General features: G+C 36.0%; 1 protein-coding gene across 9 annotated transcripts in view; it reads left to right on the top strand.

Moving 5' to 3' along the window:
* The window catches only part of LOC128985483 (protein kinase shaggy-like), a 211949-nt gene that overhangs the window by 190308 nt on the left and 2735 nt on the right, over positions 1-18906 (top strand). For all 9 annotated transcript variants that reach the window (XM_054405013.1, XM_054405014.1, XM_054405011.1 and 6 more), the window contains 2 exons: positions 8957-9143; positions 10528-10727. In XM_054405013.1, the coding sequence (XP_054260988.1) occupies positions 8957-9143; positions 10528-10715 (375 nt within the window). In that variant the 3' untranslated portion in view covers positions 10716-10727. The remainder of the gene's footprint in view (positions 1-8956; positions 9144-10527; positions 10728-18906) is intronic.

The following is an 18906-nucleotide window of genomic DNA, read 5'->3' as shown; positions in this document are numbered from 1 at the left end:
AATAGACAAATTCTTTATTCCTTCAACAATACACATATTGTAATAGACATCGTCAAACTTAACAAGCAATAACAAAATATCAAGGCAACAAATATTTTGTCAAAAGATACATATAATACATAAATTAAGTCACATAGATAAAATGTATACTGCAGGCATGCCTTGTGGCTACTCTTGAGGATCACCAAGTATCACTCGGGAGTTTTAGCCCAGGAACTAAACGCAACATTGTCTATTTTTATCTTGTTAAATATTTTATACTAGATTTTGTGTGTACAGCTTTGTTCTCATCTTAAATTTTGTCGGGACTGTAGTGAAACCCAAAGTTAGAGTAGATTGGAAATGCACCAAACTTATTTTACTAGATTGCTGATTTGTAAAACAACTCCAATCCAAGAAATCTTATCCTTATCTGAACTTGAGGCCCCTTTAGCTCCAGCCAAAATATTTGGACTCTGTTTACTAAACACCTTGGCCACCAACCCCTGGATAGAATATCCCTAGTTCCTTTCTCTTCTAGGTTTAAGCCCGTTAAAAAAAATTATATTTTTGTTTTAGTACCCATAGTAATTCATTAGTACTTCATTACAAAGTAAAGTTATAATATAATATGTATGTATTCACACCTTTAAACTTCAATGAATATCAGTCAGGGTTAAGTGGAAGAATGTACCCATTATACTTCTCAGTTATTTTAATGCGTAAAGGTGCAAACATTTATTTGAAGTAATTAGTAAACCAATATTCACCCGTCTGTCCCTTATTTCAATAATCGCTTAACTGCTCTTCAGGAATACTTTTCATTAAAAAATGTGTCATTGGATTAATGCACCATTGTTCATTTTGAGATCAAAAAGTGTTAGTAATTTTTCCTCTGTATCATTTACTTTTAAATTTTATAAAGTTGTTTAAGAAGTTTAACATATTAACAACGATTTATGTTCAGTTCACCCTCAATGTAAAGAATTATATAATAACTTGAATTATTTACCTTTTCATTTGAATATTTTATATTTATAGTCTAGGCATATTAGGAAAGTTAGCGGAAAGTTTAGGTACAGTCCTAATCATCACTTTTCTTAACGTTTTTTGGGTCGCTGAACATGAATGTGAGGTTTGCTGGCGGATATTTTGCCCGGAACATTGTTTATTTTGTGAAAAACCTAAGCATTTTGGCACTTTTTTAGGTTTTGGGGTAAATCTCGGTTATTATGGGTTTTTGAGAAGACCCTGCTTTGTAAAATTAAAGAAGACAAAATCTACTACAAGTTTCCTATATAATATTTGTTTCTACGACGAACCGTTACGCCACTAGAGCACGCCAAAAATGACCAGAAGTACCAAAAATTAAAATAAACCCTAACCGTTTTACAAAGGTTTTACATTAGGTTTCCATGGAAACAACCCATGTTACGATAATTTGAACTATTTATTCATGATAATGAACTGAAACACACTTGATAAATCTATCTATGTATGATGTATGACTGACTGCTGGAACATTTCCCGTTCCCACAAAACCCCCATTTATTTTCTCAGCACAGGGATGTTGCTGGCCACAGGGTTGACTGCTATAGTGATAGAGAAAAAATGATGAAAGACATTAAAAGAGTTGTAGATGACTTTAACTTTGGCAACGTCAAATTCAGACGAGCAGACCGTGTCCAGCCACTTGCCATAATAAATAACGCGATGAAAGTAGAGAATTCTTACCCGTAAACCCCAACACATTGTTTCAACGTATCAGCATCGCTAGGGATTCTGATGAAGAACTAAACCACTTCTTGTCCTACGAACTGGGTCCATACTCTTTCTCGTTGTTTGATAATAACGGTTTGCACAAGAAACCAAATCAAATCTTTATAGGCCTAAAGCCCCTGTCCCCATTGAAAACAAGCACTTCCATGGTCAAGTGCAGTATGTTATTGATGGTGGGTTCCTAACTACACAAAAGCTATGACCAGAGCATCAACCATCAAAAACCAAGAAAAACTTAATCGACAACATACTCACCACTCCTTGCCTTGCTATAAAGAAGAAAACTGTAGGCAGCTGAGAATATTCAAAGATAAACTTGGTCCTCAGTTTCTTACCCTTGAGGAAGCCTTAGAAGCAAATTAGGATGTGGAAGAAGATGCTTTCTCTCCTCTTGGGCCCTCAAAAAAAAAGGATGGATGGAATGCCAACCTTCAACCCGAAGAGAGTGAATAACATGATTCTACCTACCAACCTATTGCTATTCATGAGGTTATTAACATTATAAAAAAAGATGGTCACCATTTTCCTTAATTTAATCTTAAAAGACGGGTATTTATTTCAGGTGGAGGATTGTGGTCAGAGGACACACTAGTTTGTTTATTTTTAAGTGTGTTTCAGTTTATTATCATAAATAAATAGTTAAAATTATCGAAACATGGGTTGGTTCCATGGAAACCTAATGTAAAATGGCAGCATTTAGCAATGTTTTTAATTTTTTTGTACTTCTGGCCTTTTTTAGTGTGCTCTAGTGGCAAAACGGTTCGTCGTAGAAACAAACATTATATAGGAAACCTGTAGTAAATTTTGTCATCTTTAATTTTACAAAGCAGGGTTTTCTCAAAAACCCATACTTAGCGAGCTTTGCCCGAAAAACCTAAAAAAGTGCCCAAATTTTAAGGTTTTTACAAAATAAACAATGTTTCGGGCAAAATATCTCTTAGCAAACCTCATATTCGTGTTTAACGACCCAAAAAACATAATGAAAAGTGATGATTAGGACTGTACCTAAACCTTCCGCTAACTGCCACTTATACTCCTAATATTCCTAGCCTATTAATGTTGTGGGGATTTTTAAACATGGTAACTAAAACTGAATAACTTTTGGAAAATAAAAATTTTATTTTAGAGTAGAGGTGTGCGGATAGTGAAATTTGAGTTTGTTTCGGATAATTAGATCCGGACAATCAGTCCGAATTTGGATAGTTTGACGTCCAAGTACTTAATGTATCATTATTAAGGTTAATAGTTTATAATTTGCATTTTTATATACAAAAACTACAATATGAATATTGTACAATTACTATTGTGATACGTAAGTCATTAATCTTGGATCAGTTATAAAAATTGAAGTTTAAATTCACAGCTTACTCAAACTTAACAAAAAAGTTTCAAAACATTTTACAGCAATAAATCACGTAAAGAACCTAAGAGTTTTGTATGGGAAGTCATGTTAAGACTTTGACGTGTTTAAAAATTACAGGTATCTACTTGTAGATTATAAGCAGTTTATGCTCATCGAGAAAGGTATATGAGGTTGAGAAGGCTTCAGTGAGGTAGAGAACAAATACATTGATAATGTATCCCCGGATGTTAATATGACTAACGATGACTCAGAATCTAATTATTGTACTTATATAAACTTAATTATTGTAATATAAATAGCTTATATTTCGCTACGCAGTGTCTCGGTGTATGCCTTATAATCTTGATATAAATAACTTAAACAGCTCGGCAATGTCTTAGTGTATTCCTTATGTCGTGATGTAAGAGTTGAGTTGCTTATAGGTGACCCCTTTGTGCATGAATCGAATCACAATTTTTATTACCGTAGAACTTGATTGTGATTTGATGCATCAAATCTAATTAAATCGTAATTTGGATTATTTTTCAAAGCATTGTGGTAATTACACTTCCTTAGTCAAAGTCGTAGACGACGCGCCGACCGCTGATAGGTCGTTGGAAACGAAATACTGAAATTTTGTCCTGGGAAATTGATGATGGTTTTGAAGATTTTGTTTTCTGCCCAAAATTTCAAAATACATAGTCTATCCGAAAAAGTTGGATATTTAACAGATGGTGTCGGATATCAAATTTGGGCTTGGTTGGGAACCGAATCCGTCCCGATTTTTTGGATATCTGCGCACCTCTACTTTAGAGGGGACAAATTGTTTAAATGTTGCTGTGCAAAATTTATAAAAATAAATTAACCTGTTGTCCTTGAAAAAAACGCTTCAGCCAATGTTTCTTTTTTTTCAAAGTGCCTGACTAGTTATTGAAGATCTGTAAAACTCATCTAGACTTAATTTTATTTCTTTTTATGTCGTCATATTTTGTTTGTAGTAATATTTACTAATAGTTTTCCTCGTGTTTTAACAGGTAAACAAATTACTCGCATCTGTACCGTACTGTAACTCAACCGATGTATAAAATGTTTTTATAAAGTCAGTACATTATACAGTGTGATTGAAAAGTCCCGGAACGGTGTACTATATTTTTTACCTTTATAGATATTACTTTATCTATAAAGGCTAATACAACTTGGTGTTGGTATATCAATAATAACCATAAGTCTACTCTTTCAAGCCATTATTACATTTTTACCTCTTAAAGGGGATAGCCCACCAGGAGTAAGACGAAATTCTCAAATAGCAGCATAGATCAAGTTTAGTATCAAATCAAAGGTCTTATGTAGTAAAACACAATGCTATAAACCCGAACTCAAACGGACAAGCAAGTCAAAAATGGCAGCCGTTCAAATATTTCTTTAATCTGCCATTTAGATCTTTGAACGGCTGCTATTTTTTACCCAGCTTTTATTTTGAGCTCAAATTTGTGACATTGTATTCTACTAATAAAGACCTTTAATGTGATGTGCATATCGACCTATGCTTACGTTTATGATTCTGACTTCTAGTATTCCTACAAGATAATAAGCATTGCAAGTTCAAGGAATCTTTTAACAGAATTTTTACTCTATTGTCTGTTTGAGTTTGTGTTTGTGGCATTGTGTTTTACTAATAATAGAGACCTTTAATTTGATAGCAAACTCGACCTATGATGCTATTTAAGAATATTGTCTGACTCCTCTTGGGCCGTCCTCCTTAAGGGATGAAAAAGTAATAATAGCTTGTTTTATGGCTATAATTTATTTATGAAGTTAAATTTCTTTATCCATAATAGTATAAAATTTATTTCACCGTTCCGGGACTTTTCAATCACACTGTATAACACATGTTGTTCCTTTATCAGTTTTTATATTTTTGTTTGCAGAATGATAAATAAATCTTGTAGAATGACAAATAAGTCTGTACTAAACCTATATTTATATGCTTAAGTTGTATTGGATACAATTTCCTTCTCAAATTTAAAAATTATTATTTGAATGTAATCTAAAGACTTTTTTCCTGATTAATGAATCGGTTTTAACATTCTATGCTAAGCCTAGCTACTCAGAGGTTTTGTTTTGTTTAACTATTTCCTTGGGTTTATTATAAAGGGTACTAAGTCAAAAAGTAAACTTCACTCCTTAAGTATTTTTATCACACATTGAAACCATTTTTTACCCTTCATATATGTATTTTACCTATATGGAGCTAGGTGCAATGTTAGTAAAAGTAGCGGAATTGACATTTGATTAGAAAGATTGTGTTATCTTCCTTGCCCTATAAACACACATTTAATGTTTGGTAATATAACTGTAAAAAATGCTCCTTTTTGGCAAATGGTTCTTTTTAAATTGTGTCTGTTGTAGTTTTTAAAAAATTCTATGAGATTTTTTGTGTAACCTGGAATAACTTCTGTGTGCAAACAATGTGACTAATGTAGGGTTTGAAGATATATTAAGAGTTATCTTTGAATGTAACACCTAAATGAACTGTACCTCTTGTTGTTACTTTAAGGCCAAGATGAATGAAGGATGAGTGATACCTGTTTATGAATGAGTAGAATGGAAGTTTTACCAGCTGATTTCTACCCATAACTAGATTTTCTGTGTATTATAGCAAACTTTTCTTAAAGGGTTGGATATTTAAAGTCAGGTAGTATGTCTATGTTGGTAAAAAGTATCTTGTAACTTTTAATTAAAGTCTCATAACCCCAGCATAATTCTTTACATCCACTGCAGTAAAAAATATCATATGCTTACTGTTTTTGCCTATCATGATTAAAATATGAATATACAAGTTTTTGAAACTAGATATAGGAGGCACCTTCTTTAGATCTAGATCCTGGGATTAAGCTACATGATATTTTTTCTGATTAATGATTCAATAAATTTTAGTAATTTATTTTACAGGGTGCAGCAAAAAAACTAATATATTTTCTGCAGTGCACTGTTCAGCGACAGGTCTGAGGGTAGTGGGAGTAGGCTCGTTGGAAAGCCTACACATTACCATTTTTTGTAGTCATAGAGCAGTGGTCAACTGAGCTACATGCGGTTGTTATCGAGTTGTTAAAAAAAATAATGATTCAGTCATTACAACTCTGCGGCAGTTCCGTGCATTCATTCAATTAGGTCGACCTCCTTGTCGACTATGAGAGGTTCCGTTGTGATATTCTGTGTGGATAATTAACCAAATTAAACAGATTAGTATTCTAATTAATCTGTAGGGATGAATTTTAACCTTAACATTTGTGTAACTAAGCAGTCAGAAATGTTCAAGGCAGCCGCTTGTTTTTGGGCAGTACGAGGACTGTTTTCCACAGCAGCTCTATCGAATGTTAGTTGTCTGGCGTCTGACCTGACTTTGGACCCCTGTCAGCTTCCTTTAGGACGCAGAAGCCGTTGTTCTACAGTTAGTAACCCACCGCATGATTGTGCTACGCAACGGAACTTCTCCATCCATTTAACTGAAAGAATGCACGGAACTGCCGCTGAGTTGCAATGAATGAATTCACTAATTTTTAAATACGACTCAATAACAAACGCACATAGCTCAGGCGACCACTGCTCTACGACTACATATAATGGTATCCACCCTCCATCGACCTGTCCCTGAACATTGAGTGTGCTGCAGAAAATAGATTGGTTTTTTTGCTGTACCCTGTACCCTATGTATCTTAAATGCTAGGTAGTAGTGAAAACATAATACGATGTACAGTCCACTCTTGGTAATTCAAACACTTGATAATTCAAAACTTTCGGTAATTCAAAATGAAGGCTCAGTCCCTAGAGAATCTCTCAATATTTCAAATTTTTACCACGCATTTTGATACACTCGATATTTCAAAGTCCAGATAGAGGGCAGGTCAATTTGTAACACGCAGTAATTCGAAGTTTCGTCGGAAAAACACTCTATAATTCGAAGTAACTCAGTAATTCGAAGTTTCGTCGGTTAACACTCTATAATTCGAAGTCATGCTGTAATTCGAAGTTTCGTCGAAAAAACACTCTATTAATCAAAGTCACGCAGTAATTCGAAGTTTAGTCAGCAAAACACTCTATAATTCGAAGTGATCTCTTCCTGTTATAACAGGAAAGTATACAGTACAGTACATCCTGTTCCCATGGTAGGCTAGTGTTGGACGTTTTGATGTTTGTTTAGTTAGAGCAGTAGTCTGAGTTAGTTCGCTGACTTGTTTTTCTAAGTTGGCAATCCGATCTCTAGATTGCGCGACATCTCCTTGAGCACAAACGTAATTGTCGACAGCTGATAGTTCAGCTATTGGGGAAATATATAGCGCTAAATAACAGATTTCTTTGCAACTACAGTAACTGAAAAATAAGCCGTTGATTGTTTTAAAACGTACTAAAATACGGTATGATGTTTTATTGTAACGTGCTGTACCCTTGTATGTATTTAACAAATGAACTCTCTGTAATTCAAATGGTTTATTTTTCTCCCGATAAATCAAATTCTTGATAATTCAAAACTCTTGATAATTCAAATTTTTATGCTTGGCCCACCAATTTCGAATTATCAAGAGTCTACTGTATAGTAAATTACAATTTATTTACTTCCACAACTTGTGTGATTTTTATACGGTACTTTTATATTATACGGAGGCCACCAAAATACAGCGCGCTGTGGCGGTTAGGTTAGGTGGGGTTATCATAATTGTGTTATGTTTCATCTGGTATCGTTTGATTCATAACTAAACGAGGAAAGTCCAACAAACATATTTATGATAACCCAACCTAACCTAACAGCCGCAGCGCGCTGTAAAATAAAGAGGTTATAATACAAAAGTGCCTTTAATAAAAATGATTTTCATTTAATAATTCTGATTTGACTTTAGTATAGTCAAAATTAGTCTAGTAGTAAAACAGTGTAGGAACAAGTATTAATGTAAAAAAATACATTTCCGTATGGACCATCGTGCTGGGGGTATGTATATGGTTTTTGGCCGGCTGCCGGCTAGTATCATTGAATGGATCTGCCATTTGAAATACATTGCTTATTGACTCTCCGTACTGCATAGGGAACGTAGAATGGAGTATAGGAAAATAGTAACTGGCAGATAATGGTTCAAAGAATATCCATAACACCATTGATATTTCAACCATTTAGGGGGTTGAGAGGTTCAGCCCCTGTTTATCCACTATACTGCTTTGACTCGAAAAGCCCACTTGTGGTAGCAAAATATCATGTAAATTGCTTTTAAACTCTGCGTGCTATTAACAACCAGGAAATCTTTTCTGGGGCGAGTTATTATGTCTTCATTAATTTTCCTTCATGCGTTCCTATGCCAAATACTTCACCAATAAACTAAGATTAAAACACTCAGATAGAACTTAATTATTTACAACTAAGGTCATATTTACAACTAAGGTCATGAATAGTGTAGGTTTTTTATGGATGTAGGTATTATTTTGATAGTCAGGACTTTAGGGTTAGGCCTAGTGCTGTATGTTATAAATTACTTATGAATCTGCGCGGTGTTTGTACTGTATATTGGTATAATATATCGGCACAGTATTGGTACCGGTATTATATTTATTGTAAATAAAAATACATCTAAAACATTTCAAACGTTAATAGTGTGTTTTAAACGTTAACTCTTTCATTACAAGACAGTAGATTCCCTAATGAATTTGATGATCGGATTGTCCTTCAAAATCGATCACCTACCAACTTATGTACATATTTACTGTGTTTTAATTGAGAGTGTAAGTGCAAGTGTTAGGTTACTTTCTCTTTACATTCTGTAGTCTGTTTGTACTTATGTTTCCTCCAATGATTGTAATTGTGTTGTGTAGGTGTTCAGAGCCAGGACACCTGCAGAGGCTATTGACCTGGTGTCTCGGCTGCTAGAGTACACGCCCTCCTCACGTATCTCCCCACTGCAAGCCTGCGCCCACAACTTCTTTGACGAGCTGCGCGAACCCAACACCCGGTTGCCCAACGGCCGGCCCCTGCCTCCTCTCTTCAACTTTACAGAGACAGGTAACATTCGATAGATTTACGAAGACTCTTCACAGGTATTTTTGTACAAGGAGACTTTGCACCTGTCCTTCCTATGAGAAAGTGATTGCGAGTTAGATTTTCATCATCATTTAGGTCTGTCGAAACTTGTGTTAATAGTCTGCTATTCACCTCAGTGAAAAATGCTCAGTCTGTCTAATTCTTTAAACTTTTGTTCTAGTTTCATTTTTGCTTTTTCTTTTTCCATTTCCATTTCTTTGACGTTCAGTGATCTTAAATTCTTGTTCTAATCGTTCCTTTTCCCTCTCAATCTCTTGTAAATCAATTAGTTCTTGTAGCTCATCTTCAGCTTCTGTTTTTCTTGAGGATCTAATTGATTTGTTTCTCAATGATTTTTCTTTTTCCACTCTGCTCTCAGGTCTTATCCCTCTCAATCTCTTGTAAATCAATTAGTTCTTGTAGCTCATCTTCAGCTTCTGTTTTTCTTGAGGATCTAATTGATTTGTTTCTCAATGATTTTTCTTTTTCCACTCTGCTCTCAGGTCTTATATTCCTACCTCTCAGGCTCAGAGAATTCATATCATCCATAGGTTGGCTTGTTATTTCTTTCCAAGGACGTGTCAACACCGCTGCCCCCGCCATCAGGATTATTATACGCTTTGTCCTCCACCACTTCCATACCGGAGGAGGAGATCATAGTTGAATATAATATTGGCAGAACGCAGGTTGTTGGTAATTTGAATAGTAAAAAAGTATTTATAAAGAAAGAGAAGAGAGAGGTCTTGTTTTAATGAACAACAGAATGTAATTGATATTTGTTAAGAAAATATAAATAAATAAAAAAACAGCTGAACATATGATATTAAATAAAAAGTACAAAAGGGAAATTAATTGTACAGGACAAAATGTAAATATAATAAGTGGTGACAGACATGTTCAGGCATTGTAGGATTCATAATTGCTGCAGAATTTTGTCATTTAAAAGTACATATGCATTGTCGTGTTGACTAACGAATACACTTCAACATTACAGTGGACATAAAAATAATCAAACGGCACCTTAAACCAATTAATTAAATGGCAATATCACCAGTAACTCGGCTCACGGCTCACTGAATGATGTGACAAGACAGATTAGATGTAAAGTCAAGACTACCCGTCAACTTGGTCTATGCTGTGACATCACTTCTGATCAAGCGATTATGACATCCTCCAACACCTGAAGATGACTTCTTAACAATTTGTAACTAGTTGCACAATAATTGACAGTATAGTTATTTAAAAGCAGGTATCCAAACCAGTTTTTGATATTCAAGGTAGTTTTTAAGCTACAACAACAAATTTTTATTTCAAAAGGGTTTTCTTTTCAAGCAGTGGTAAAATATGTTTCCTTTTCTTATTACAGAGTTGAACATACAGCCTTCACTCAACTCGGTGCTGCTGCCTCGCCACGCCAACACCGCGGAGGGTGGAGGCAGTGGAGGGGGGAGTGGTAGTGCAGAGGGGGCCGGAGGGTCACAGGTACCCTCAGACCCAGCACCTACCCCTGACCCTGCCAGTCAGGCCAGCCAGCCCTCGGCAGACATGGCTTGAACATTATACAAGGTAACTCTATCCTACTAATATTATAAATGAGAAAGTTTGGATGTTTGTGACAAGTGAACGCGAAAAATACTGGTCGGATTGGGCTCAAATTTGGCATGATGATAGCTCACATTCCCGATTAACATATAGGCATATTCTTATTTCAAAAATCCTTTTGGGCTCCGCCCCAGTGGCTCTGGAGTTTCCCATGTTAACCTTATGAGAAATGGAATTATTGAATCTTAACAGCTGTTTCAATTAAACAAGTTGGTTCTGTTCTATGATGTTCAATAGCATTAAAGTTACAAGGATTACCAACAGGGTGCAGCACTATTATTTCTTTTACATTTATGACAACAGCTAATTTGCAACCAAAAGGTGAGTGAGCGTAGCGAACGAACTTCGACCTGGAGGCGAGTTAGCGTAGCGAACGAGCTAACCTGAAGGCAAGTGAGCGCAGCGAACGAGCTCCAACCTAAAGGTGAGTGAGCGCAGCGAACGAGCTCCAACCTAAAGGTGAGTGAGCGTAGCGAACAAACTTCAACCAGGACGTGATTGAGCCATGCGAACGAGATAATCTTGAAAATTAAGAAGTTAAACGGGGCAAAGCCCGCGGGTTACAGCTAGTATTTCTATAATACAAAGCCAGTAGACTCCTGATTATCCATGTTAGTGAGTGATTGTGAATAGCCAAAATCGTGGATAATAAACCTTGCCCTGGATGTAATTAACCTTGACATTGAATGGTTTTTGTATTGGATAGGTTTAACAGCTGGCTTACCTTACCAACGGAAATAGAAGAAAATGCACAAATAACACAAACACTTAGTTTTCAGAGCTATTAGCTCCTTCATCTTTTACGGAAATTGCAGTAGGATAGAGGACATTTTAGTCTTACAATATAAGTTGGTTAGAATCATATCTTGTGAACCCCTACAGGAACACTGTAAACCCCTGTTCATTCAGCTACAAATTCCAACAGTAATTAACATTTATTGAGCGGAGCTCTTATACGTCGACTCTTGTGCATTTCGTAATACGCAAACTCCTCCTAGACGGCTAAATCAATAGTTTTCAAATTTTGCATGGTGATAAAGAACATATCGGTGAGTGCTAACATCTATATGGCGTTGAACATGTCTCTCAGGAATCAGCCCCACTGGGTCTCAAAGTTTCAATGTAAACCTTATGGAAGCAGTATTTGACACATAAACAAAGACATATGATCAGCTGTTAACTTTTGAATGCAGTAGATAAAGAAATAGCTGATAGCATGATTCCACAGATATTAGAACAGAAACCGTAGGATGGATCATAAATATAATCAAAAGACGACACTAGCTTGAGGTCCGTGACGTAGAAAGTGGTGAAGGAAGTACTAAAGGTGAGTAGTCTGGAGTGTGGAAACTGTTTATGACGATTAGATTTAGGTATATGCATTCCTAAAATTTTATGGGAAGGGAGGAAAACGGGTCTGCGACGTAGGAAGTGGTGAAGGAAGTAGTCAAGGCGAGCTGTCCGGATTTTGGGAACTGTTTATGATGATTAAATTAAGGTATCTGCAATCCTAAAATACAATGTAATCCTAAAGGAAACAGGTGGTGAAAGAAGTAGTAAAGGCGAGCTGTTTGGGGTATGGGATCTGTTTATGACCATTAGATTAAGGTATCATATGATGCTATGGGAAGGGAGGGAAACAGGTCCGTGACATAGGAAGTGGTGAAGGAAGTAGTAAAGGCAAGCAGTCCGGACTGTGGGAACTGTTTGTGACGATTAGATTAAGGTATCTGCAATCCGAAAATGCTATGGGTGGGAAACAGGTCCGTGACGTAGGAAGTGGTGAAGGAAGTAGTAAAGGTGAGTTCTTCTGAGTGTGGGATCTGTTTATGACCAATAGATTAAGGTATTTGCAATCCAATAATGGGAAGGGAGGTAAACAGGTCCATGACGTAGGAAGTGGTGAAGGAAGTAGTAGAGGCGAGCAGTCCGGAGTGTGGGAACTTTTTATGACGAATGACGATTAGATTAAGGTATCTGCAATCCTAAACGCTATGGGAAGGGAGGGAAACAGATCCGTGACGTAGGAAGTGGTGGAGGAATTAGTAAATGCGAGCAGTCCGGAGTGTGGGAACTGTTTATGACGATTAGATTAAGGGATCTGGAATCCTAAAATGCTAGGGGAAGGGAGGGAAACACAGGGAAACAACAAAATTTTAAAAAGTGAAATTGTTCCAAAATCTTTCAAAACCTCAATTATTTTCCCTCTACACAAAAAAGGAGACCTCGATTTAGTTGAAAACTACCGTGGATTATCTTTTATTGATAGCGTGGCCAAAATTTTCACAAGTCTCATAAACAATAGAATACAAACGTGGGTTCAAGAAAATGAAATATTAACGGAATTCCAAGCGGGTTTTAGGAAAGGTTACTCCACCATTGATAACATTTTTAATCTTGCTTGTATGGTTAAGTTACGTCTATCACAAAAAAGGGGGAACCTTTATGCGTTTTTTGTTGACTTTAGTGCGGCTTTTGATACAATCGATCGAAAATCAATGTTTTTTAAACTGTCAAGTTTGGGATTATCGACGCGCATGCTGAATGTATTAAAAAACTACTACAACAACACCAGTTCGAGTGTGTGGTGTGAAGGAGGTGTAACTGACAGTTTCGAAACTAACACAGGTCTGAGGCAAGGCTGCAATCTCTCACCGACTTTATTCAGTTTATTTATCAATGACCTGCCGGAGGCGGTAGGAGGTGGATGCCATTTTGGTGGATCAAAAATAAATATGTTGCTTTACGCTGATGACATTATTCTTCTGTCTCCAACTAGTACCGGGCTGCAGCACATGATAAAAAATTTAGAAACCTACTGTGGGACATGGAATTTAACTGTAAATTTAAATAAATCAAAGATTATTGTTTTTAGAAATGGTGGGAAATTGAAGACGAGCGACAAATGGTGGTATATGGGTAAAATTATTGAGGTGGTAAATGAGTACAAATATTTAGGAATCACGTTCACAAGTTCCCTTTCATGGAGTAATCATTTCATAGAAAAAGCCAGAATAGGTCAATTTGCTGTTAATTCAGTCTGGAGTGCTTTATTTAAAAACCCAAAAGTACCGCTATGTTCTAAAATGTGTTGTTTCGAAGCGGTAGTGCGAGCTACAATCTGCTACGGAGCTCAGGTGTGGGGATGTATAGAAAGCGATCAAATAGAATCTGTTCAAAAAATATTTCTCAAAAAATTATTCTCTTTACCTTTTAACACACCAAATTATGCATTATATTTGGAAACATGCTGTGAAAAGTTATACTTTTATACTTTGAATGTAAATCTAAATTATTTATTGAAATGTTTAACGTTACCAGCAGGGAGATTGCCCAAAATTTTAGCTAAACAAATTATTTCAAGGAATGTATTTTGGAGTAAAGAATGGAAGCTTCTGGGACAACAATTTAATATAAATATTAATTTTCAAAATGATGATTTAGCGGAGCTTAGCGAACAGTTGAGGTCGGTAGCGGAGGGGCTACGTTGTAGGTGGAGGGGGGAGTGTGTTGGTCGAGCGCGCACCTCCGTCCATCACAGCCAGTTACTCACGCTCGACCTTGAACTTGGAGATAAGAGTCCCCTCAAACTCAACAATACTCGTACCATTTCGTGGATTCTTAAAGCAAGATTAGAGCTTATCAACCTGAACTACAAGCCTTGGCTCAATCAAAATTATAGATGTTCTTTATGTAACCAAAATGAAAATGAAACAGTCTATCATTTTATTGCACTTTGTCCGATTTTAAAACACATAAGACATTTGTGGCTGGGAAAACTTTTTTTTAAACGAAATAGAATATCATTAATTTATAAATGGGAGGAATTGGCGAGCTTTAGCTAGTTATCTAGAAAATGCTTGGAAGTATAGAAGGGAGATAGTGACAGAATTTAACTTTTGAATCTAAATAATTGTATATGAAACTCGTCTACAGATAAGTTAGGATCAGTATGTTTTTGTTTTTTTATCACTTATGTAATAATATTTCGTTCTCTCTTATATCTTTTCTCTTATGTCTTTATTTCAGAAATATTAATAAATCTTTTTAGTGCTCAATAGGCCTACTATTCTAATCTTAAGTAATGGAACAACTCTAGTGCCAACAAAACAGACGGTTATTAACCATTGTTTTTATGTGTCTGTGAAAAAATGTATTTATGTTCTAAATTGTACAATAAAGCACATTTTCATTTCATTTCATTTCATTTCATATAAGTTGGTTAGAATCATATCTTGTGAACCCCTACAGGAACACTGTAAACCCCTGTTCATTCAGCTACAAATTCCAACAGTAATTAACATTTATTGAGCGGAGCTCTTATACGTCGACTCTTGTGCATTTCGTAATACGCAAACTCCTCCTAGACGGCTAAATCAATCGTTTTCAAATTTTGCATGGTGATAAAGAACATATCGGCGAGTGCTAACATCTATATGGCGTTGAACATGTCTCTCAGGAATCAGCCCCACTGGGTCTCAAAGTTTCAATGTAAACCTTATGGAAGCAGTATTTGACACATAAACAAAGACATATGATCAGCTGTTAACTTTTGAATGCAGTAGATAAAGAAATAGCTGATAGCATGATTCCACAGATATTAGAACAGAAACCGTATGGATCATAAATATAATCAAAAGACGACACTAGCTTGAGGTCCGTGACGTAGAAAGTGGTGAAGGAAGTACTAAAGGTGAGTAGTCTGGAGTGTGGAAACTGTTTATGACGATTAGATTTAGGTATATGCATTCCTAAAATTTTATGGGAAGGGAGGAAAACGGGTCTGCGACGTAGGAAGTGGTGAAGGAAGTAGTCAAGGCGAGCTGTCCGGATTTTGGGAACTGTTTATGATGATTAAATTAAGGTATCTGCAATCCTAAAATACAATGTAATCCTAAAGGAAACAGGTGGTGAAAGAAGTAGTAAAGGCGAGCTGTTTGGGGTATGGGATCTGTTTATGACCATTAGATTAAGGTATCATATGATGCTATGGGAAGGGAGGGAAACAGGTCCGTGACATAGGAAGTGGTGAAGGAAGTAGTAAAGGCAAGCAGTCCGGACTGTGGGAACTGTTTGTGACGATTAGATTAAGGTATCTGCAATCCGAAAATGCTATGGGTGGGAAACAGGTCCGTGACGTAGGAAGTGGTGAAGGAAGTAGTAAAGGTGAGTTCTTCTGAGTGTGGGATCTGTTTATGACCAATAGATTAAGGTATTTGCAATCCAATAATGGGAAGGGAGGTAAACAGGTCCATGACGTAGGAAGTGGTGAAGGAAGTAGTAGAGGCGAGCAGTCCGGAGTGTGGGAACTTTTTATGACGAATGACGATTAGATTAAGGTATCTGCAATCCTAAACGCTATGGGAAGGGAGGGAAACAGATCCGTGACGTAGGAAGTGGTGGAGGAAGTAGTAAATGCGAGCAGTCCGGAGTGTGGGAACTGTTTATGACGATTAGATTAAGGGATCTGGAATCCTAAAATGCTAGGGGAAGGGAGGGAAACAGGTCCGAGACATAGGAAGTGGTGAAGGAAGTAGTCAAGGCGAGCTGTTCGGAGAGTGGGGACTGTTTATGACGATTAGATTAAGGTATCTACAATCTTAAAATTCTATGGGAAGAGAGTGAAACACGACCACGACGTAGGGGGTGGTGAAGGAAGTAGTAAAGGTGAGCAGTGTTGAGTGTGGGAATGGATTAATGTATCTGCAATGCTAAAACGCTATGGGAAGAGACTGTAGACTGTAGGCTAAAATGATTACAAAGCACAAATCGATACATATTTCGATACATGCAATCGTTTACAATAGAAAATTACAACTGAGTTGACAACAGCTGATTTTTACTCAATAGAGGCTAAAAACGATTTTTGCTCCCTAAAGAATTAAAATGCTACTGTAGACCCGCAACGCATGCATTAAAACTACTGTTTTTACTGCAGTATGACAAAAACAATATAATATTAACCCTTGATGACTCCGCTCAATTTTGTGGATGCCTCTGCGAACGCCACCTAGTATATTTGACTCTGTATCATATATTCTAAATAATCCCGACCTTATCAAACAAAATTCTCATGTTCATAATATAAGGAATAAAAACGTTGCTATTGCTACCATAGATTTTTTTAGACTGTCTAAAACTCTTAAAAGTCATATTGTAATCTCACTAAAAATATACAACAAGCTAATACATTTAATAACAAAATATCCTAAAAAAACTTTTAAATCTAAATTCCACAAATGGCTTTTGAACAACCCTTTTTATTCTCTAAAAGATTTTTTGAAATGCCTTTTATTAATTTTTAAGTAGAGCTAGCAAATCTACCAAATTACTGTTGGATTTAGTTGGTTATGGGGTTTAATAACTTCCATTATTCCAAATGCCTTGCATTTTCCTTAACAATAAGATTATTTGGTTGTAATATTAAAGTATGTATTGTAACATATCTCCTTGTGTGTAGTATTCTTGTAAATATTGTATTCATTAACTGACTATGCTAATTTTAGCAGTTTTCTGACATTGTCAATAATTTGTATAAATTCACAAGACAATTAACACATTTCATTTCATCAGTCGTAAAGTCTGTTATTGTTCTTGTAGGGTGCTGAAGTAGGAAGAAGAATGGGCTGTCTAGTCAATGGTTTTAGTCCCTATCACTAAGTCACAACTGAATATTATACCAAACAAATAATTCTATGTTAACAAAAGCCTGCTGTGTAGGGGTAGGATTACCTGATTATTTATTTAGGTTTAGGTTGGGGGTTATCCACCAGTGGGAAAGTTCCCTTCTCTCAATTTGCAACAAAGATCTGGTGTTAAGCGAATTTCCCTATAGGGAAGTAGCTATTACCGTAGGCACGGGAAGACCTAGACCCGGTACCGATATACTTTTTCATTTTGATGTCCCTGGGAAAAAACACAATCTGTTCAAATTTTTGAATATAGATTAATATACATATGTATACACCCGTGAACGCGATGACTTGAGTAATTTTTGTCCGATTTTGATGAAATTTGGTTTAAAGGTGTAAGGCGGGATAAACTTAAATGAGTTTGCGAAGCAGCATGACCGGACCATGGGAACAGGATTGTATGAGTTTTATGGGGTAAAAATGCATATCATTTTTTTAACCTCAAAACATGAAATTTTGAAAGCATAAAGAGCAGGAAAAGCAAATAATTTAGTATACTGAAGTGTTTTTTTAATTTCTTTTGTTACGGAGAAATTTCTAAAAGTTGTCAATGTAAAATTCCCATGTTGTTCTTATGGAAAATAAGTAAACGGTTGTAGTTTGGTTTTTTAGTGATGTATTTGAATAAAACTAGGCAAATTTATTTACTCTATACTAAGCTAAAATTATTTTTAGGGGTGTGCGAGTACTCGAATCTTCGAGCTTTTTGGTCGAGCTTTTCATTATTCGGCTCGGCTCGAGGCGTTTTGAAAAAGCTCGAAGTTCGAGCCGAGCTTTTAATACAAAGTCAAAACACTTAATTTGGGTCATAATTGAAAACAATGTTATCACAATTCTACGTTGTTCATGCATTCGAGGTTTGATAAGCACGAACCTCAGCTCAGTCAAGACGCAATGATTATCGATCGTAATTTTGAGGAGATAGGAAAGAGACAAACGACCACCTATTGCGTTGTCTTTCTAACAGCTATTCGTATCGTAATATACAACGCAGTGCGAGTGCGTGATTGGCTTGTCGCTATGACGACACACGGTTGCCATGACAACCTACAGTGCGCGCTGAGCACTGCGCCTTGTGTGGGAGGGAAGATTATACCAACAAACAATTTCAGGAATTCTATTTTGGGACGGATGAAAGATAAGGAAGAAACAAAAAGTGGTCACGTGAGCAAATGTAGTGGGCGACACAATAAGGCTGTAAACGTTGTTCCTTGTTTGTTTACTTTTTCATAAAGTTTGACTGGCCACACAATTTTGTACCTTTTTTATTTTGTATAAAGTAACAGTTACCTTGATGATTATATTTATCAATAAGTGGTGCGTGCTGTAGTAAATGCTTTTTATTATCAAAATAAGTAATGAATTATTAATTTTTGATAATAATACATGGGTCATTGAATACCATAATGTGATGTAGTTTCCTATTTCAGTAACTTGCAAATAATAATAAT

The sequence above is a fragment of the Macrosteles quadrilineatus genome, unplaced genomic scaffold (assembly GCF_028750875.1).
Source record: "Macrosteles quadrilineatus isolate MER2022 unplaced genomic scaffold, UCM_ALF_1.0 Scaffold_2__2_contigs__length_208266976, whole genome shotgun sequence".
Lineage (NCBI taxonomy): Eukaryota > Metazoa > Arthropoda > Insecta > Hemiptera > Cicadellidae > Macrosteles > Macrosteles quadrilineatus.
The sequence above is the reverse complement of the archived record's forward strand: the minus strand, read 5'-3'. Positions and strand labels throughout refer to the sequence as shown.